This window comes from Dermochelys coriacea, chromosome 7 (genome assembly GCF_009764565.3).
Source record: "Dermochelys coriacea isolate rDerCor1 chromosome 7, rDerCor1.pri.v4, whole genome shotgun sequence".
Lineage (NCBI taxonomy): Eukaryota > Metazoa > Chordata > Testudines > Dermochelyidae > Dermochelys > Dermochelys coriacea.
Window position 1 is genome coordinate 86,284,724 of NC_050074.1, and position 21,714 is coordinate 86,306,437.

General features: G+C 44.3%; 1 protein-coding gene across 11 annotated transcripts in view; it reads right to left on the bottom strand.

Annotated features, from left to right (window-relative positions):
- Nucleotides 1-10,491, bottom strand: part of MICU1 (mitochondrial calcium uptake 1) — a 242,693-nt gene extending 232,202 nt beyond the window's left edge. For 5 of the 11 annotated variants that reach the window (XM_043519826.1, XM_038408646.2, XM_043519825.1 and 2 more), the window contains exon 1: nt 10,198-10,407. In XM_043519826.1, the coding sequence (XP_043375761.1) occupies nt 10,198-10,334 (137 nt within the window). In that variant the 5' untranslated portion in view covers nt 10,335-10,407. Of the gene's footprint in view, nt 1-3,286; nt 3,410-9,991 lie in introns of those variants that run through there. The other 6 variants (XM_038408650.2, XM_043519824.1, XM_038408647.2 and 3 more) reach the window with 5 other exon arrangements.
- Nucleotides 10,492-21,714: the final 11,223 nt, after the last annotated feature.

Genomic DNA, 21,714 nt, shown 5'->3' on the forward strand with positions numbered 1-21,714 from the left:
ACCAAAAAAATCAGGAATAGCAGAACTCATTGACACACACTCTTGTTCTCTGAAGCATCTCTGCCGCTGCCCACTAACATTAAGACCTGGTCTACACTTCAAAGATTTGGTGATATAGCTATATTATTTAGGAGTATGGGGTAAATCAACAGTGTGCCCTTGTTGCCAAGAAGGCTAACGGCATTTTGGGCTGCAGAAGTAGGAGCATTGCCAGCAGATCAAGGGACATGATCATTCCCCTCTATTCGATATTTTTGAGGCCTCATCTGGAGTACTGTGTCCAGTTTTGGGCCCCACACTACAAGAAGGATGTGGAAAAATTGGAAAGAGTCCAGCGGAGGGCAACACAAATGGTTAGGGGCTTAGAGCACATCATTTCTGAGGAGAGGCTGAGGAAACTGGGATTGTTTCATCTGCAGAAGAGAAGAAGGAGGGATTTGATAGCTGCTTTCAACTACTTGAAGGGGGGTTCCAAAGAGGATGGATCTAGACTGTTCTCAGTGGGATCAGATAACAGAATGAGGAGTAATGGTCTCAAGTTGCAGTGGGGGAGGTTTAGGTTGGATATTAGGAAAAACTTTTTCACTAGGAGGGTGGTGAAGCACTAGAATGTGTTACCTAGGGAGGTGGTGGAATCTCCATCCTTAGAGGTTTTTATGGTCAGGCTTGACAAAGCCCTGGCTGGGATGATTTAGTTGGGGATTGGTCCTGCTTTGAGCAGGGGGTTGGACTAGATGACCTCCTGAGGTCCCTTCCAACTCTGATATTCTATGATTCTATGTGGAGCAGAGTGGGGGATGGAAATCACACCCCTAACCAACATATCTGTACTAGGGTGTTTGCTAGCATAGAAAGAGTTATACAAGCAAAAAGGCCAGTATAGCTTATTTTGCTTAAGGAACTGGTATAAGCTATGCCAGCCAAAGAGTGTTGTTGCTGGTACAAGCTGCATCTCCACTAGCTAGGCCATGTCTACACTAGAGAGCTTACAGTGGCATAACTTACAGTACAGCAGTGCCAGTGAAAGATCTCTCGTGTAGCTGCTCTATGCTGATGGGAGAGAACTCTCCCGTCAACATAATTAAACCATCCCCAAGTAATGGCAGTAGCTATGTCGGCATGAAACACTCTCCCATCAACAGAGTGGTGTCCACACTGGCACTTCTGTCGGCATAACTTACGTCACTCGGGAGATGTTTTTTTCATGGCCCTGAGTGGCATAAGTTATGCTGACCAAAGTGCTAGGGTAGACATAGCCTAGGAAGGGCTGGCGGTGTATCTATGCTGGAATAGCTACCCCGGCAAATCCTTCCTAGTTTAAAAGACCTATGGTATTTTTGTGATTTTGAGTTAATGTCACAGGATCCCTTTATTAAAAAGCTACACTGACTCTGATCCAAGACTGAAAACACTTATTTCTCCATTCCAAGATTTACACAGCATTTTCATACCAAGTGTGTGATTCATAGAGTCCAAGGCCAGAAGGGACAATTGTGATTATTTAGTCTGACCTCCTGTAGAACACAGACATCAGAACTTCTCCCAAATAATTCCTAGAGCAGATCCTCTAGAAGAACATCCAGTATTCTTTAATAATCATCAGTGATGCAGAGCTCACTGCAACTCTTGATAAATTATTCCAATAGTTAGTCACCCCCTGGCTGTCAAAAATTTATGCCTTATTTCTTGTCAGAATTTGTCTAGCTTCGACTAACAGCCAAGTGGATCATTTTACATGCTAGATTGAAAATCTCATTATTAAATATTTGTTCTCCATGTAGATACTCACAGATTGTGATCAAGTTACCCCTTAACCTTCTCTTTAAGCTAAAGAGATTGAGCTCCTTGAATCTATCGCTATAAGGCAGGTTTTCCAGTCCTTTAATCATTCTCATGGTTCTTCTCTGAACTCTTTCCAATTTATCAACATCCCCTTCTTGAATTGTGGGCACCAGAATGAGACAGTATTCCAGCAGCTGTTGCACCGATGCCAAACACAGAAGCAAAATAACCTCTCTATTCCTACCTCAAGATTCCCTTGGTTATGCATCCTAGGATTGTATTAGCTCTTTTGGTTACAGCATCACAGTGGGAGTTCACATTGAGCTGAATGTCCATCCCAAATCTTTTTCAGAATCACTGCATCCCAAAATAGAGTCCCCCATCCTGTAAGTATGATCTTCATTCTTTGTTCTTAGATGTATACATTTAGCCATATTAAAAATGTGTATTATTTGCTTGTCCCCAGTTTATCAAAAGAACCAGGTCACTCTGAATCAGTGATCTGTCCTCTTCATTATTCGCCACTTCCCCCATTTTTTAGGTATTCTGCAAAAGTGATGATTTTATGTTTTCTTCCAGGTCATTGATAAAAAAAAATTAAAAACAGATCCAAGAACCAATCCCTGTGGGATGCCACTGGAAACAAACTCACTTGATGACTCCCTGTTTACAATTATATTTTGAGACCTAGCAGTTAGCTAGTTTTTGATCCATTTAATGTGTGCCATCTTAATTTTATATCATTCTGATTTTTAATCAAAATGTCATATGGTACAATGTCAAACACTGTACAAAACAGAAAACCCATGATCAAATTAGTCAAACCTACTGCACAATGAATGTAGTTTATGACATAATAAACTGCTTTATTAAAACACAGCATTAGCATGTCCGGTCATAATCTGTGATGGGAAAAACAAAACTTTTTCACTTTCTAGGGTCAGATTTTGCTTTTATTGATGCTAATTAAAACTACAATTTGGTCACAGAGGTCGCGGAAGTCATTGAATCCGTGATTTCTGCAGCCCTCCATGACTTCAGTCTGCAGCAGCTGGGAGCTACAGGCTACCCTCACCTCCTGCAGGAGATTCGGGGTCTCCCTGCTGCCTGGAAGTGGGGTGAGTCCCCCACAGCTCTCTCCAGCCACTGCAGGCAGCAGAGGGAATCCCTCAGCAGCTCCCCAGCCGCCGTGGGCGGCGGGGGGGGGAATTCCCCAGCCACCACTGGTGGTGTTAGGGGGAGGGGGAGCTGCCAGGGCATTGCCCCAACTGCCACAGGCGGGAGTCCCTCCCAGCCACAGCAGGGCAGTGTGCTGCACCTTCCTCCCTCCCTCTTTTTGTCATGGATGCTTTTAGTAAAAGCCAGGGACCGGTCAAAGCTTCCGTGAATTTTTGTTAATTGCTCATGACCAATCCCTGACTTTTACTGCAAGCATCCATGACAAAATCGTAGCCTTAATTCTAATGACTATTTATGATCACAAATGAGATGACTGCATACTTACAAGTCTGTCTGCAAAGATTTGATTGTTCTTTCCTCTACAAAAACAAGGTCATCTTTATTTTACCTGCTCCTTTTCAAAAGGCAAGTCTAAATGCAGGCTGGATGTGTGACACCTCAAGACCAAACCACAGGCACATTAATTTTTTTTTAAAAAAAATTATATACTACAGTATATAATAGCAGTTTCAACATTTTGAGTGGAAAAATAAAGCTTGTGTCAGTGTCCATCTCATCTTGACAGCATAGCTAGCAATTGCTGTAGATTTCAGAGTAGCAGCCGTGTTAGCCTGTATTCGCAAAAAGAAAAGGAGTACTTGTAGCACCTTAGCAACTAACAAATTTATTTGAGCATAAGCTTTCGTGAGCTACAGCTCACTTCTTAGAATGCATTCAGTGGAAAATACAGTGGGGAGATTTATATACACACACAGAGAACATGAAACAATGGGTTTTATCATACACACTGTAAGGCGAGTGATCACTTAAGATGAGCTATTATCAGCAGGAAGGCAGGTGGCGGGGGAGGGGGGAGGAAGAAAACCTTTTGTGGTGATAATCGAGGTGGGCCATTTCCAGCAGTTGACAAGAATGTCTGAGGAACAGTGAGGGGGGTGGGGAGAGGGAAATAACAAGGGGAAATAGTTTTACTTTGTGTAATGACTCATCCACTCCCAGTCTCTATTCAAGCCTAAGTTAATTGTATCCAGTTTGCAAATTAATTCCAATTCAGCAGTCTCTCGTTGGAGTCTGTTTTTGAAGTTTTTTTTGTTGAAGAATAGCCACTCTCAGGTCTGTAATCGAGTGACCGGAGAGATTGAAGTGTTCTCCGACTGATATTTGAACGTTATAATTCTTGACGTCTGATTTGTGTCCATTTATTTTCTTTGTTGGGCCTGTCCTGTAGTAGGCGACTTCTGGGTACTCTTCTGGCTCTGTCAAATCTGTTTCTTCACTTCAGCAGGTGGGTATTGTAGTTGTAGGAATGCATGATAGAGATCTTGTAGGTGTTTGTCTCTGTCTGAGGGGTTGGAGCAAATGCGATTGTAACGTAGAGCTTGGCTGTAGACAATGGATCGTGTGGTGTGATCTGGGTGAAAGCTGGAGGCATATAGGTAGGAATAGCGGTCAGTAGGTTTCCGGTATAGGGTGGTGTTTATGTGACCATCGCTTATTAGCACTGTAGTGTCCAGGAAGTGGATCTCTTGTGTGGACTGGTCCAGGCTGAGGTTGATGGTGGGATGGAAATTGTTGAAATCATGGTGGAATTCCTCAAGGCCCAACAAAGAAAATAACAGAACGCCACTAGCCATCACCTTCAGCCCCCAACTAAAACCTCTCCAACACATCATCAAGGATCTACAACCTATCCTGAAGGACGACCCATCACTCTCACACATCTTGGGAGACAGGCCAGTCGTTGCTTACAGACAGCCCCCCAACCTGAAGCAAATACTCACCAGCAACCACATACCACACAACAGAACCTAGGAACCTATCCTTGCAACAAAGTCTGTTGCCACCTGTGTCCACATATCTATTCAGGAGACACCATCATAGGGCCTAATCACATCAGCCACACTATCAGAGGCTCATTCACCTGCGCATCTACCAATGTGATATATGCCATCATGTGCCAGCAATGCCCCTCTGCCATGTACATTGGTCAAACTGGACAGTCTCTACGTAAAAGAATAAATGGACACAAATCAGATGTCAAGAATTATAACATTCAAAAACCAGTTGGAGAACACTTCAGTCTCTCTGGTCACTCAATTACAGACCTGAGAGTGGCTATTCTTCAACAAAAAAAAACTTCAAAAACAGACTCCAACGAGAGACTGCTGAATTGGAATTAATTTGCAAACTGGATACAATTAACTTAGGCTTGAATAGGGACTGGGAGTGGATGAGTCATTACACGAAGTAAAACTATTTCCCCATGTTATTTCCACCCCTAACCCCCCCCCCCCCGCCCACTGTTCCTCAGACGTTCTTGTCAACTGCTGGAAATGGCCCACCTTGATCACCACCACAAAAGGTTTTCTTCCCCCCCGCACCTGCTGATAATAGCTCATCTTAAGTGATCACTCTCCTTACAGTGTGTATGATAAAACCCATTGTTTCATGTTCTCTGTGTGTGTATATAAATCTCCCCACTCTATTTTCCACTGAACGCATCCGATGAAGTGAGCTGTAGCTCATGAAAGCTTATGCTCAAATAAATTTGTTAGTCTCTACATTGCTGTAGAACAACTGGTTTGTGAACGTGTTGTAAGATCTAATATAGCAGTACAAAAAACAAAAAAAAACCAACCACTTTTCAATATTAAAATATAATTTATACTGCAAAAACTCCTAAAGGGGACATATTGTGTAGGAAAAGTCAGATAGTTGATGACATCCATTAGATTTTACTTTTCCAAGGCTTTAGAGTATGGTTCTACTCTGAACCATGACTATATAAAAATAACTTCTAACTCATCAGATCTGCTTCCTGTGAATATTCAACACCACATATGCCTACTTTACAGACCAATTTTATTTTACTGCCACTATCCCAGCAAGAGCCAACACCGCTCTCACAGAGACTGAGCATTCTATTCCTTCCTGTGCATCGACCAAAGTATTTACTAAGTACCAATTGCAGAGCACGCTTATTATGGTGAACAACCTCAATAAAAACAAACTATGGGGTTACACAACTGTCCGACACCACAATTTAGCTCAAATTTTTTAACAGCTGATAACATGCAAGAAAGAAATAACCACTTTTCACTTTCAGATCTTAGGCTGAGTTTATAGCGTTGACAGTTTCTCAAAGCTTTTTTACTTGTACACTAAGTACATCTAATGTAGAAGTTTTGAGGATAGATTAAAAGTATTTAAAAATTTTAAATCAATTTTTAAACGCAATAATATTTTTAAACAGTGCTTTAAGTTGCCAAAATAAATGTTTCCTTGTGTCTTAAGTTTCCTAGTTGTTAGCAGAATTTCAGATTTTACACAGATTCTTTTCTATGAATCATCACACTTAAAATGCCCTTCTATGCTGAAAACGGCACATTCAGAGTCTTTACTGAGAGAATACATACTCAAACACAAAACAGATAAGCAAATAGCCTGGTCTTTATGCAACCAACGCTGCCTTCTAATATATGGAATTTCCAGAAGTCAAGGAAGCTCAAAGACTCCGACAAGGCTATACTCCATCACGGTCTGCAGTTTGAAATCAATGGGACTTCTGCTTTTAAGACACTAGAGTGTTGAGGAAGTCCCAATCTTTGGAGTTTAACTTTACGTCCCTGTTTTTGAAGATTTTGGCTTGTGAGTACAAAAAAAGTTAACAATTAAGTCTAATTAAGTTGCAAGTCTAACTAACTTGTTATTATTAACACTAAGGCAATTTCATTTTCAAGATTTTATGCCACTAAGAAAAGTCTTAAATAAAAATACAATTATAGCCCCTGTTGCTGCAAAAACTTATTCACAAGCATGAGTAATCCCACTGAAATCAATGGGACTAATCACATAATAAAATGTTTGCAGAATCAGGAAATTAATTTTCAATATTTTGTTTTGCACCTATAGTAGTTCTGTAAAATTCAAATAAGATATCTTACCAGTAGTGGTCAGTCATAAAAACAAGAAGCATTATAAATTTTAAACTAATGGTGCAATTGCAAAAAAAATTCAACTTCGTTTTACATATGTTAGATTTTTTTAAAAAAATTAAGAGATTTTAATCATTGATTTAAAGCACTCCACCCTGACAGACACAGCCGAGATGGAAACCCATGTCATTTTTACCAAGTTTCTTTTTAGTTTTAATTGTGTATATTTAGTTTGTATTCTGGAGAGAGTATTTCAGTGGGCATCAGTCTTAATGCTAGTTACAACTCCATATCAACCTTATACTGTAAATAGATCAATGGCATTATCCAGTTTAACAAGATGGGTTTCCAAGCAGCGGGAAAGTAGGAACCTAGTTTTATTCCTAGGTAAAGCACAAAGTACCCAAAAGGAAGCTAGCACAGTTTCATCTCATCTAGATTAAAATAGGACAGAAGTGTTACAGAAGTTCCCATTCCATGCTGAGGGACACCCCCAAAATGTAATACAGCTGTATTTAGTGGTGGCATTGGAGATTGTTATCTCTTTGGAACAGGACTGTGTATTCCTATGTGTATATAGCACCTGGAACAATCCAATCCAATCCTATTCTGATTAAAATAGTGCCCAGAGCCCCCATTATATTAATGTTGACAAGCTACCCCAATATAAAAGGCAAAAATATACATATCCCTAAATAATTTGAAAGGAAAAGGAATGAAACAAAAAAGTTCCTGAGTATAAGGTTTAGCCAACTTTCTTAAAAGGGAATTACTACTACCTTGGCAGTATTGGGGACTAAAGTCCTATCCATTAAAATTAGTGCAGCATTGACAAGAGACAAGCTCATTTCTTTTTCCAGCCTATGTGCCCTTGTTACAGAATGAGCATCTCCAGGTTCTGTCACTCATCCTTCCTGATAAACCATGTCAGTTAGGATGCTGAACTTGCATCACCAGTTCATTTTACATAGACAACTGAGTAATCAAATGATGATAACTTCTGATCACTTGCAATCTTGACTGGATATGAACTGATTAACCTGCTTCCCTTACAGTAATTTTTGCAGATGATATTCTTATTGTAATGCTAGGTTTGGGTAGCCACCAGTCATAACTCTGTCCAATGGTTAAGACTTTCGAGGAAGTAGGGTTGGGGTTTTTTCCTTCTCCTCTAGAGCTTTGGCATAACCCTCCATGAAATCCCACACCGTCTCCAAAATTTCAACATCAGCGTCCTTTTTCAGACTTTTTGCCCTCTTTATCAATACTTACTTCTCTGCTCCTTGGAAAACCAGCTTACTGAACTGGATAATGCCATTGATCTATTTACACAAGGGCTCTCAATCTTTCCAGACTACCGTACCCATTTCAGGAGTCTGATTTGTCACCCCCAAGTTACACCGCGCTTAAAAACTACTTGCTTACAAAAGCAGACATAAAAATACAAAAATGTCACAGCACACTATTAATGAAAAAAATGCTTACTTTCTCATTTTTACCATATAGTTATAAAATAAATCAACTGGAATATAAATATTGTAACTTACATTTCAGGATACAATATATAGAGCAGTATAAACAAGTCATTGTCTGTGTGAAATTTTAGTTTGTACTGACTTTGCTGGTGCTTTTTATGTAGCCTGTTGTAAATCTAGGCAAATATCAAGGTGAGTTGATGCACTCCCTGAAGACCTCTGCATACCCCCATGGGTACATGTACCCAAGCTGAGAACCACTGATTTACAGTACAAGGTTGATATGGAGTTGTAACTAACATTAAGGCTGAAGGCCACTGAAATACTCTTCCCAGAATACAAACAAAATATACTCATTATTTAAAACTGTAAAATTAGTGGTCTCATGGGCCAAATAGGACTGTTATTCTATTGGCCAGTGGTCCCCAAACTGTGGGGCACAGATGAACATTTGAGGGAGGAGGATAGGGCACACCACCTAGCCCCACTCTGCTCCCAGTGTCACTCCAGTTCAGGCTTCTGCCCCGGCTCCTGATTGCCGCTCCAGTGAGGGCTTGGGGGTGGACGGATGCCATTATGAGCAAGGGGGGGAGGTGCAACAGAAAAAGTTTGAGGACCACTGCTATAGGCAGTGTTACTTGAAAGAGCCATATACTATATTTGAAAAGGGAGAATAAAGTGATGTTTGTTTTAGAACAGGACAGTTTATTATTAAGATTGCCCCAATGGAATAATCTTGGACTTCACTCATACTAGGTCTGCAACTTGGGTCACTTTTCTGAATGCTCTTGAGTTACCTATTCAAGAGGTACAAAAGATTTCTTACAATATAATTAAAGTCACATATCCTGAAAATATTAGAACAATTTAGGGGATATATTCTACATAAAGAACTTAAAATATGCAATTTAATTAATCAGTGCTTGGAAAATCCACTCACCTACTTACTTTTTGCAAGCAGGAAGTGTTATCTGTCAAGTATGGGAATCATGCATTTCTATAGAATTTAAGCTTTCATTTTTAAAAAAGCTTCTAGAATGTATAGTTGTAAAAGATTATCTTCCGCCTATATGGTGCTTATCCCCTTCTGAAAGTGAGTGTAAGCAGTGCTATCTGACAACTCAGTGACTCAGCTGATGATCAGAGGTTTCCCAAGCAGCAGAGTGAAGCTGTCTTGTTAGTTTCCCTTGCACCTCACAGGATTCTTTAAGAGGAGCAGTGAAACTGACCAGTCTGGTTACTTTTGCTTCTTGGAAGGGCCAAGCAGCAGAGAGAGGCACTGGAGCTGGGGGGAAGAGACCCCACACTCCCGGCAGTGGGGCAGGCGGCTGAGATGTGGGGTGAAGGGGGTATGGCCAAGTTTATCCCCAAGTAGAAGGAACCCCTCTATCCTCCCACATCCCAGCAGCTAGGCCGGACTCTTGTCCCCAGCCCCAGCGGCTGTACCCGGCCTCTGGCACTGGGCTGGGGACAATGGGGCCAGGCCCCGCATCTGGCCCTCTATCATGACCCTACGAGTGAACGGCTGCCCTCGGATAAGTCAGGACCCCCAGCGCTCCTCTGAGGGCGCCCCCCAGCCGCCTCCCCCCGCAGCCCCCTCAACCCATTGCTGACACGCACCGCGCTTCCGCCGCAAAGGCCGCGGCAAACCGGGCTCGCAGACTGGGAGGCGGGGGGGGAGGGGGTGACGGAGCAGCAGAGGGTCCCGCCCCAGCGCGGTTCACCACAGAGACCTCTGTGCCCTCTCGGTCCATTGGGCTCTGTGAATAAAGCCCCTGCCTAAGGAGGATGCGGCCCGCGCTGCGTGCGGGGCCGGCCGCTCTTACCCGCTGTGCCGGGCTCCGCAGCGACGGCGCCACAGGCCCCTGCCCTCGCAACCAGCTCCGCCTTCCCTCGGCCACAGAAAACTGGAGCGGCGGACAGAAAGGCCCCGCCCCCGCCGCTCTTCCGTAGGCAGAGGCATGCTGGGATGGTGGCGGACCAGAGCCAGGGCGGGACGGTCCCTCGCTGTGCTGTGGGGTTCCGCCGTTGCCGGCGCCTTGACCTCCGCCTCTGTGTGACGGCATTGTCAGGCGGCACCCACGCGTGATGACGTCTCCATGTGATGTCATAGCGTGTGCCTTCTGGGGAAGAGGTTTCCCTTGCACCTCACAGGATTCTTTAAGAGGAGCAGTGAAAGTGACCAGTTCCCTGTGTTTCATGTTCTCTCTGGGTGTGTATATAAATCTCTCTTCTGCTTTTTCCACCAAATGCATCCGACCAAGTGAGCTGTAGCTCACGGAAGCTTATGCTCTAATAAATTTCTTAGTCTCTAAGGTGCCATCTTTACCAATGTGCATCTTAGGAGCTGAGGCGTCCTGAGCTCAGGGACGTTTCCTTTGGCTTCCCCGCCTGCCTGGCCCCTCTCCCTGGGGGTGGAAGCGTGTAACTGGCCTGGGGCTGTGTGTAGTGATGATAATACCTTGCACCCTCCAAAGAGGGATCTCGAAGATATTGTTTAACTCAGGAGACAGTCACCTTGCCGTCTAATCAACTTCAAAAAAATGAGTAAAACATAGTTTCATGTACTACATCAGCCCCCAATCTTCCCTGCTAGTTTCTGTGCCTTTGCAATCACATTTCTCTATGGTTTTTTTTTTTTAAATCCATCCTCTGTTATTGTGTGAGAGACGCACAAATGGACCAAGAGAAACTAACACTCCAGTCTGCACTACATCTGCATGTGTGGACCCCTGAGCCCATGCAAAACTCATTGCAAGCGGGGCTTTCCTTACCCATATGCGGAATACGCAGCTGTGTAGGGCACCAGGAAATTTAGGGCACCAAACTGCCCCAAATTTCCTGGTGCCCTACACAGCTGCGTGCTGCTCTAGCACCCAGCCTGATCCCCTGGCTGGCTAAGCCTGCCAGGAAAGCTACCCCAGCCCCTGCTCCGCCCCCACCCTGCCTTTTCCTCAAAGCCCCCGCCCCGTCCTCCCCCACCATGCCTCTTCCCCAAACCCCCACCGCTGCTCTGCCCCAGCCCCACCCTCACTCTATCCCTCCCCTGAGCTACGTCAAGGGGAACTGCAGCAGGGGTCCGGCACGCCCTGCACTCACCAGGCGGCAGGAAGTGGAGCAACCCAGCCCCAGCCTGCTCCACTCTGCTGGCTCCCAGCCGCGCCGCCGGTGAGTGCTGGGGGGCAGTTCCCCCCTGCCCACCAAGTCCCAAGGCTGGGAGCCAGGGGAGCGGAGCAGGTTGGGGCCGGGTCACTCCACTTCCCGCTGCCCAGTGACTGTGGGGTTGGGCCACCCAGCAATCACCACGTGGCAGGAAGTGGAGCGACTCAGCCCCAACCTGCTTCGCCGGCTCATTCTGGGGGGCGGTTTCCCCCTGCCCCCCGAGCTTTCTCCTGTCCCTCACAGACGTTGGGCACAGACCCCACCCACAACACTGTTCCCTCTAAGCTATGCACGTGTGCGTGCACACACCGATCCTAAACCCTGCGCACACGGCAAAACACTGCACGTACAAAAATTTGCACAGAAGCACAAAAATTTGCACAGAAGACATTTTTTGTGCACATGGCCAGTCAAAAGTTTGCACAGGAGAAATTTTTTGTGCTTACGACCTGTCAAAAATTAGAGGGAACATTGATCCCCATCCCCCACGGAGGCCTGAGGCCAGGCTGCAGAGGGCACCACAATGTCTAGGGACGGCCCTGATTGCAAGATCAGGCTCTAACTGACAATATACAAAGTGTGTCAGAGCTTTGCAAGGTTTGAATTTCTAAGAATTATTGTTTCAGAGTAGCAGCCGTTTAGTCTGTATTCGCAAAAAGAAAAGGAGTATTTGTGGCACCTTAGAGACTAACAAATTTATTAGAGCATAAGCTTTGGTGAGCTACAGCTCACTTCATCGGATGCATTTGGTGGAAAAAACAGAGGAGAGATTTATATACACACACACAGAGAACATGAAACAATGGGTTTATCATACACACTGTAAGGAGAGTGATCACTTAAGATAAGCCATCACCAACAGCAGGGGGGGGAAGGAGGAAAACCTTTCATGGTGACAAGCAGGTAGGCTAATTCCAGCAGTTAACAAGAATATCAGAGGAACAGTGGGGGGTGGGGTGGGAGGGAGAAATACCCTGGGGAAATAGTTTTACTTTGTGTAATGACTCATCCATTCCCAGTCTCTATTCAAGCCTAAGTTGATTGTATCCAGTTTGCAAATTAATTCCAATTCAGCAGTCTCTCGTTGGAGTCTGTTTTTGAAGCTTTTTTGTTGAAGGATAGCCACTCTTAGGTCTGTGATCGAGTGACCAGAGAGATTGAAGTGTTCTCCGACTGGTTTTTGAATGTTATAATTCTTGACGTCTGATTTGTGTCCATTCATTCTTTTACGTAGAGACTGTCCAGTTTGGCCAATGTACATGGCAGAGGGGCATTGCTGGCACATGATGGCATATATCACATTGGTAGATGCGCAGGTGAACGAGTCTCTGATAGTGTGGCTGATGTGATTAGGCCCTATGATGGTATCCCCTGAATAGATATGTGGACTGAGTTGGCAACGGGCTTTGTTGCAAGGATAGGTTCCTGGGTTAGTGGTTCTGTTGTGTGGTGTGTGGTTGCTGGTGAGTATTTGCTTCAGATTGGGGGGCTGTCTGTAAGCAAGGACTGGTCTGTCTCCCAAGATCTGAGAGAGCGATGGCTCGTCCTTCAGGATAGGTTGTAGATCCTTGATGATGCGTTGGAGAGGTTTTAGTTGGGGGCTGAAGGTGATGGCTAGTGGCGTTCTGTTGTTTTCTTTGTTGGGCCTGTCCTGTAGTAGGTGACTTCTGGGTACTCTTCTGGCTCTGTCAATCTATTTCTTCACTTCAGCAGGTGAGTATTGTAGTTGTAGGAATGCATGATAGAGATCTTGTAGGTGTTTGTCTCTGTCTGAGGGGTTGGAGCAAATGCGGTTATATCGTAGCGCTTGGCTGTAGACAATGGATCGAGTGGTATGATCTGGATGAAAGCTAGAGGCATGTAGGTAGGAATAGCGGTCAGTAGGTTTCCGATATAGGGTGGTGTTTATGTGACCATCGCTTATTAGCACCGTAGTGTCCAGGAAGTGGATCTCTTGTGTGAACTGGTCCAGGCTGAGGTTGATGGTGGGATGGAAATTGTTGAAATCATGGTGAAATTCCTCAAGGGCTTCTTTTCCATGGGTCCAGATGATGAAGATGTCATCAATGTAGCACAAGTAGAGTAGGGGCATTAGGGGACGAGAGCTGAGGAAGCGTTGTTCTAAGTCAGCCATAAAAATGTTGGCATACTGTGGGGCCATGCGGGTACCCATCGCAGTGCCGCTGATTTGAAGGTATACATTGTCACCAAATGTGAAATAGTTATGGGTCAGGACAAAGTCACAAAGTTCAGCCACCAGGTTAGCCGTGACAGTATCGGGGATACTGTTCCTGACGGCTTGTAGTCCATCTTTGTGTGGAATGTTGGTGTAGAGGGCTTCTACATCCATAGTGGCTAGGATGGTGTTTTTAGGAAGATCACCAATGGACTGTAGTTTCCTCAGGAAGTCAGTGGTGTCTCGAAGATAGCTGGGAGTGCTGGTAATGAAGGGCCTGAGGAGGGCCAGAAGAGTACCCAGAGCTAGCCCATAGGAAATGCCAAAGAGAAGTAATGCATCCAATGAAGTGAGCTGTAGCTCACGAAAGCTTATGCTCTAATAAATTTGTTAGTCTCTAAGGTGCCACAAGTACTCCTTTTCTTTTTGCCAAAGAGAAGGTTGCTGTAGCCTAAGCCCTTCCTTTCCTCAGGGACTTAGGTACTTAGTTCTGGCTTGGAGGGAGGCACCTACGTCTACGCAGAATGTACAGTGGTGAACCATCTTCTGGAGTTAGACACCTAAGCCAGGTCAGCCCTTCTTCAGGCAAAACTGAGGCAGTGCCTTATCGCCACTAGCCAGAGCACTCAGAATGTAGTCAATGCAGGTTCAAATCCTTTCTCTGCCTGCCGGAGAACAAGTTCTTGAACCCACTTCTTCCAGGTGAGTGTCCTAACCACTGAGCTATATGGTATTCTAGCGTGGGGCACTCTCAGCCCTGGTCTACACTACGAGTTTAGATCAAATTTAGCAGCGTTAGATCGATTTAACCCTCCACCCATCCACACGACGAAGCCATTTTTGTCAACTTAAAGGGCTCTTAAAATCGATTTCTGTACTCCTCCCCTACAAGGGGATTAGTGCTGAAATCGACATCACTAGGTCGAATTTGGGGTAGTGTGGACGCAATTCGACGGTATTGGCCTCCAGGAGCTATCCCAGAGTGCTCCATTGTGACTGCTCTGGACAGCACTTTCAACTCAGATGCACTAGTCAGGAAAAGCTCTGGGAATTTTTGAATTTCATTTCTTCTTTGGCCAGCGTGGCAAGGTCATCAGCAGAGGTGACCATGAAGTCCCAGAATCGCAAAAGAGCTCCAGCATGGACTGAACAGGAGGTAGTGGATCTGATCACTGTATGGGAAGATGAATCCGTGCTATCAGAAATCCGTTCCAAAAGATGAAATGCCAAAATATTTGAAAAAATTTCCAAGGGTGTGAAGGACAGAGGCTATAAAAGGGACCTGCAGCAGTGCCCATGTGTGAAACTTAAGGAGCTTAGGCAAGCCTACCAAAAATCCAGAGAGGCAAACCCCCAGACATGCCGCTTCTATGATGAGCTGCATGCAATTCTAGGTGGTGCCCCTACCGCTATCCCACCCCTGTACGTGGACTCCTGCAAGGGGGAGTCTCACGCAACAGGGATGAGGATTTTGGGGATGAGGAAGTTGATGTGGAGGAGGATGAAACCGTTCTCCCCAACAGCCAAGAACCGTTTATCACCCTGGAGCCAATACCCTCCCAACCCTCCCGAGGCAGGCTCCCGGACCTTGAAGGCGGAGAAGGCACCTCTGGTGAGTGTACCTTTGTAAATATAATACATGGTTTAAAAGCAAGCGTGTTTAATGATTAATTTGCCCTGAAGACTTGGGATGCATTCACGGCCAGTACAACTACTGGAAAAGTCTGTTAACATGTCTGGGGTGGAGAAGAAATCCTCCAGGGACATCTCAATGAAGCTCTCCTGGAGGTACTCCCAAAGCCTTTGCAAAAGGTTTCTGGGGAGGGCAGCCTTATTCCGTCATCCATGGTAGGACACTTTACCATGGCAGGCCAGTAGCACGTAGTCTGGAATGATTGCATAACAAAGTATGGCAGCATATGGTCCCAGTGTTTGCTGGCATTCAAGCAACATCCATTCTTTGTCTCTCTGTGTTATCCTCAGGAGAGTGGTCACCTGGTTGAAATAGGGGAATTTTATTAAGGGGACATTCAGAGGTAACTGTTCCTGCTGGGCCATTTGCCTGTGGCTGAAAAGAAATCATCCCCACTGTTAGCCATGCAGTGGGGGGAGGGGTGAAGTGATCATCCCAGAGAATTGGGTGTGGAGGGGGGGCAACCTAGTACTGAAAGCACATGTGCTAAGTAATGTTAACAGCTTGGTTCACTGTGAAAGAGTCTACCCATTGTTCTCTAAAATGTGTCTTTTTAAATACTACTCTCCCTTTTTTTCCTCCCGCAGCTGCAAATGTTTCAATGCTCCCCCTATCATCTCCGTCCCAGAGGCTAGCACAGATAAGAAGGCAAAAAAAACCGCACTCGCGATGAAGTGTTCCCTGAGCTCATGCTGTCCTCCAGCACTGAAAGAGTTCGGCAGAATGCATGGAGGCAAGCAATGTCAGAGTCCACGAAAGCACAAAATGAACGCGAGGACAGGAGGGACGTGTGAGAAGAGAGGTGGCGGGATCAAGATGATAGGTGGCGGCAACATGATGAGAGGAGGCAGGATGCAATGCTGAGGCTACTGAAGGATCAAACTGATATGCTCCAGCGTATGGTTGAGCTGCAGGAAATGCAGCAGGAGCACAGACTGCCGCTGCAGCTCCCGTGTAACCAACCGCCCTCCTCCCTACGTTCCATAGCCTCCTCACCCAGATGCCCAAGAACCCGGGAAGGGAGGGCTCCGGGCACCCAACCACTCCACCCCAGAGGACTGCCCAAGCAACAGAATGCTGGCATTCAATAAGTTTTGAAGTGCAGTGTGGCCTTGTCCTTCCCTCCTCCCTTCCTCCATACCCCACCCAGTGCTCCCCTCCTCCCCCATCCCTCCTGAGCTACCTTGGCAGTTATCTTCCTATTTGTGTGGCAAATTAATAAAGAATACATGAATTTGAAACAACAATGACTTTATTGCCTCTGCAAGTGGTCATCAAAGTGGGGAGGGCGGTTGGCTTACAGGGAAGTCGAGTGAATCAAGGGGATGGGTTTTCATCAAGGAGAAACAAACAGAACTCTTACACCATAGCCTGGTCAACCATGAAACTGGTTTTCAAAGCTTCTCTGATGCACAGCCCTGGTGTGCTCTTCTAGCCGTCCTGGTGTCTGGCTGCATGTAATTAGCAGCCAGGCGATTTGCCTCAACCTCCCACCCTGCCATAAATGTTTCCCCCTTACTCTCACAGATATTGTGGAGCACACAGCAAGCAGTAATAACAATGGGAATATTGGTTTCGCTGAGGTCTAAGCGAGTCAGTAAACTGCACCAGCGCACTTTAAATGTCCAAATGCACATTCTACCACCATTCTACACTTGCTCAGCCTATAGTTGAACAGCTCCTGACTCCTGTCCAGGGTACCTGTGTATGGCTTCATGAGCCATGGCATTAAGAGGTAGGCTGGGTCCCCAAGGATAACTATAGGCATTTCAACATCCCCAACAGTTATTTTCTGGTTTGGAAAGTAAGTCCCTTGCTGCAGTTGTTCATATAGACCAGAGTTCCTAAAGATGCAAGCATCATGTACCTTTCCCAGCCATCCCTTGTGATCCACCAGTGCTTGCAGCACCATTGAAAAGTACCCCTTTCCGTTTATGTACTGGCTGCCAAGGTGGTCCGGTCTCAAGATAGGGATATGCGTTCTGTCTATTGCCCCACCACAGTTAGAAATTCCCATTGCAGCAAAGCCATCCACTATGACCTGCACGTTTCCCGGGGTCACTACCCTTGATAGCAACAGCTCAGTGATTGTGCTGGCTACTTGGATCACAGCAGCCCCCACAGTAGATTGGCCCACTCCAAATTGATTCCCGACTGACCGGTAGCTGTCTGGCATTGCAAGTTTCCAGAGGGCTATCGCCACTCACTTGTGAACTGTGCGGTCTGCTCTCATCTTGGTATTCCTGCACTTCAGGGCAGGGGAAAGCAAGTTACAAAGTTCCATGAAAGTGCCCTTATGCATGCGAAAGTTTCTCAGCCACTGGGAATCATCCCAGACCTGCAACACTATGCGGTCCCACCAGTCTGTGCTTGTTTCACAGGCCCAGAATCAGCGTTCCATGACATGAGCCTGCCATCAGGATGTCCAAATTGCCAGGGCCCGTACTTTGAGAGAAGTCTGTGTCCATGTCTTCATCACTCTTGTCACCCCGCTGCCATTGGCTCCTCGCCTGCTTTTGCAGGTTCTGGTTCTGAACATACTGCAGGATAATGCGCGAGGTGTTTACAATGCTCATAACTGCCGCGGTGATCTGAGCGGTCTCCATGCTTGCCATGGTATGGCATCTGCAGGAGAGCAGGAGATCAGAATTGAGGCAGAAGCGGTGGCTGACAACGAATGCCACGAGAATAGATATTTGTAGAGAATGAAGAGAGGACCTGTGAGGTGGATTCATGAGAGCAGGAGAGCAGAGTTGCAGTGGAAGCAGGAGCCCATAACAGCCAACATGGAGAAATTCACTATCGAGACAAGAAAAGGAGTACTTGTGGCACCTTAGAGACTAACAAATTTATTCTGTACGAGTTTTTTCATGAAGTTGATAGATTTCCACTCTATACGGCTAAATTCAGTGCCTTGCATAATGACACGTTTCAGAGTAGCAGCCGTGTTAGTCTGTATTCGCAAAAAGAAAAGGAGTACTTTTGGCACCTTAGAGACTAACAAATTTATTTATTTTACACAGCTGCTACTCTGAAACCTGTCATTATGCAAGGCACTGAATTTAGCCGTATAGAGTGGAAATCTATCAACTTCATGAAAAAACTCATTCAGATTTTTTTATAAATTTGTTAGTCTCTAAGGTGCTACAAGTACTTCTTTTCTTTTTGCGAATACAGACTAACACGGCTGCTACTCTGAAAGCTATCGAGACAAGAGCAGGAGAGCAGAGTTGCAGCAGAAGCGGTGGTTCGATGACAATGGTTAGCAGTCCTACTGCACTGTCTGCTGAAACCAGTATGGGGTCTGCATGGAAAAAAGGCGCAAAGCAATTGTCTGCCTTTGCTTTCACGGAAGGAGGGGCGACTGATGGCATGTACCCAAAACCACACACGACAATGTTTTTGCCCCATCAGGCATTGGGAGCTTAACCCAGAATTCCAATGGGTGGCAGAGACCGCGGGAACTGTGGGATAACTACCTACAGTGCAGCGCTCCGAAAGTTGACGCTATTCACGCTACTGTGGACGCACTCCGGTGACTTAATGTGCTTAGTGGGGACACACACACAATCAGCTGTATAAAATAGCTTCCTAAAAAATCGACTTCTATAAATTTGACCTAATTTCGTAGTGTAGACATACCCTCAGTCTCTCCTGTTGAAGCTGTAATACTTATATGGCTTACTTAAGTAGTCATTGGGCCAGAGAGAGAGAGAATGACTATAGTCTAGTGGGTATGGCACTCATCTGGGGACCCAGCTTCCAGTCCCTTTGATTAGAATCTAGGGTCATGTCTACACTAATGAGCTGACAGTGGCACAGCTATACCAATGCAGTTGCAGCGCTGTAAGATAACTCATGTAGCCGCTCGTGTGGAGAGCTCTTCCATCAACATAATAAAGTCACCTCAATGAACGGTGGTAGCTATGTCGGCAAGAGAAGCTCTCGCACCAATATAGCGAAACTTCTGTCGGTCAGGGGTATGTTTTTTCACACCCCTGAGCGACATACGTTTTTCTGATATAAGTGGTAGTGTACACATGGCCGAGGAGCCCGAGATGACAGCCACCTGTCCTAATCACTAGTCAATGCTTAGAAACAGAATGCAAATAGAAGCTAGAATCTTAATAGGATGATCTCTTCTTAATCAAGATAGAATACAAATGTTATGTGCCAATGCTGCTATGCCAGCCCATTGCTCATATTTATTTCACTGCTTTTCACTGTAATGTAATTTGTTTTCTTCCTCTTAAAAATGCACAAAAAATAAAAAATTTCTGTCTAAAATATAGCATATAATGAAAAGTAAAAAACTAGTTGATTTCAAGTGCACTTGAATACCTCTAAAGAGACTTCTTTTATCTTATAGTAGTATAAAATATATAAGCCTCAATCCTGCATGCTGAGCCCAATGCTGCCCTCATTGACATCAATACCAAAACTCCCATTGCTTTCAGTGGAAAGATTGAGAGTTTAGGAAATTCAAGACGAATCACAATGGAATGTGTGTCTATATCTCGCTCTGTCTCTCATTCTCCACACTCATCACCCCCCACATACTATTTCTAGCTGGTTAGCTATACTTTTATTGATTATAAATATATACCCCAAACTCTAAAATCATAATCAATACATTTTCAAACAATTTTTAAAGATATACATATGCAAGGTTTGTGGGGAAAAAATACCATTACAGAACCTTAAGGAATCTGACATCTGCTATTGAATTAGAAAAATATTGTCATTGTCAATGGGTGTGTAATGTAATGTTGCTGTTTAAAATTTGTCTTTGAAAAGACTTGACTTTGTAGAGTGTTTCAAATGTAGGCCTTGCCAAATTGCTTACCATGAAATCTGAGATCTCATTTATATGAAAATGAACAGTAAAATATATCTGTTTCCCTAGCTATCATTATACTACTGTACAGTTTCACTTTTATTACAAGAGGGAGAGAAAATGGACTGAAATTCCTCTTTGTTTAGTGAGTAAAGTTCTCTTGCTACTTTATTGACAAAAAAATTATCATAACAATCATTACATTTATTCATGTTTTTAAAATGAGAAACCAAGTTGCTATAATCCACAGTTTGTTTAACTTGCTTTTGATTGAGGATAGAATGATGATGATAATAATTCAGTAAGAAAACGAAACGTAATCTCAGCTTTCTATCAGCACCGTATGTTCCAGTAACTGTTTCAATGTTGACATTATTTGTGTTTCCTCGGTTTCATTCCTGTTTTGTGTGGGTTGCACATGTGTGGGCTGCATCTGAGGAAAGGGCAGACAATTTTAAAGAAGATAAGATGAGACAACATTAGGAGTGCTGTTGCAGGAAAGAATCCTTTAAGAAATTTATTTTAATAGGGTACATCAAAGCAAAAATCCAAATCTGTAACTATTTTTAAAATCACTAAGAGACAATGTATATTTAACATATTTGCTCTTCAGTATAAATTTTTAATTAACATGGATTTTATTTCATGTTTCCATACATGTCCTCATTCATGTACTACAAGGTAAGTGATGGCTGTCTGTTTATTGTATTTAATTAACTTTAAAAATTAAAAATATTGAGTTGTTTTCCAAAAAATGATAACATAGTTCAGTTTTTATATCAAAAGCATTTATTTTTTCTCATATGGCATTTTCAAATAGAGGACATGGAAAAGGAAAGAACCCCATATAATAACGTCTAGACAAATTAGCCCTTCAGGCCCCCATGACTAGAATCAATACAACTGTTTTTGGCTTCCAGCTATAATGAGATCAATGACTTTTTCTTTTAAGCATGCAAAGCGCTTAACATCTATTTATTTTCACATAACACTTTGCAAGCAGGTGGCATTCCCATCCTGCTCCTAACACCCACAATGAGTTTGGTCCAAACTCACCCTCTTTACAGAGCTTTCCTTTATTGTTAATTGAAGTTAACAACAATAACATAAAAACCTTGCCTGAAGATTTTTCTGGGCTTGGATATTGTCAAGGTTCCTTCCCCACTCTGAACTCTAGGGTACAGATGTGGGGACCTGCATGAAAACCTCCTAAGCTTATTTTTACCAGTTTAGGTTAAAACTTCCCCAAGGTACAAACTATTTTACCTTTTGCCCTTGGATTTTATCGCTGCCACCACCAAACGTCTAACAGATATATAACTGGGAAAGAGCCCGTTTGGAAACGTCTTTCCCCCAAAAATCCTCCCAAACCCTACACCCCCTTTCCTGGGGAAGGCTTGATAAAAATCCTCACCAATTTGCATAGGTGAACACAGACCCAAACCCTTGGATCTTAAGAACAATGAAAAAACAAT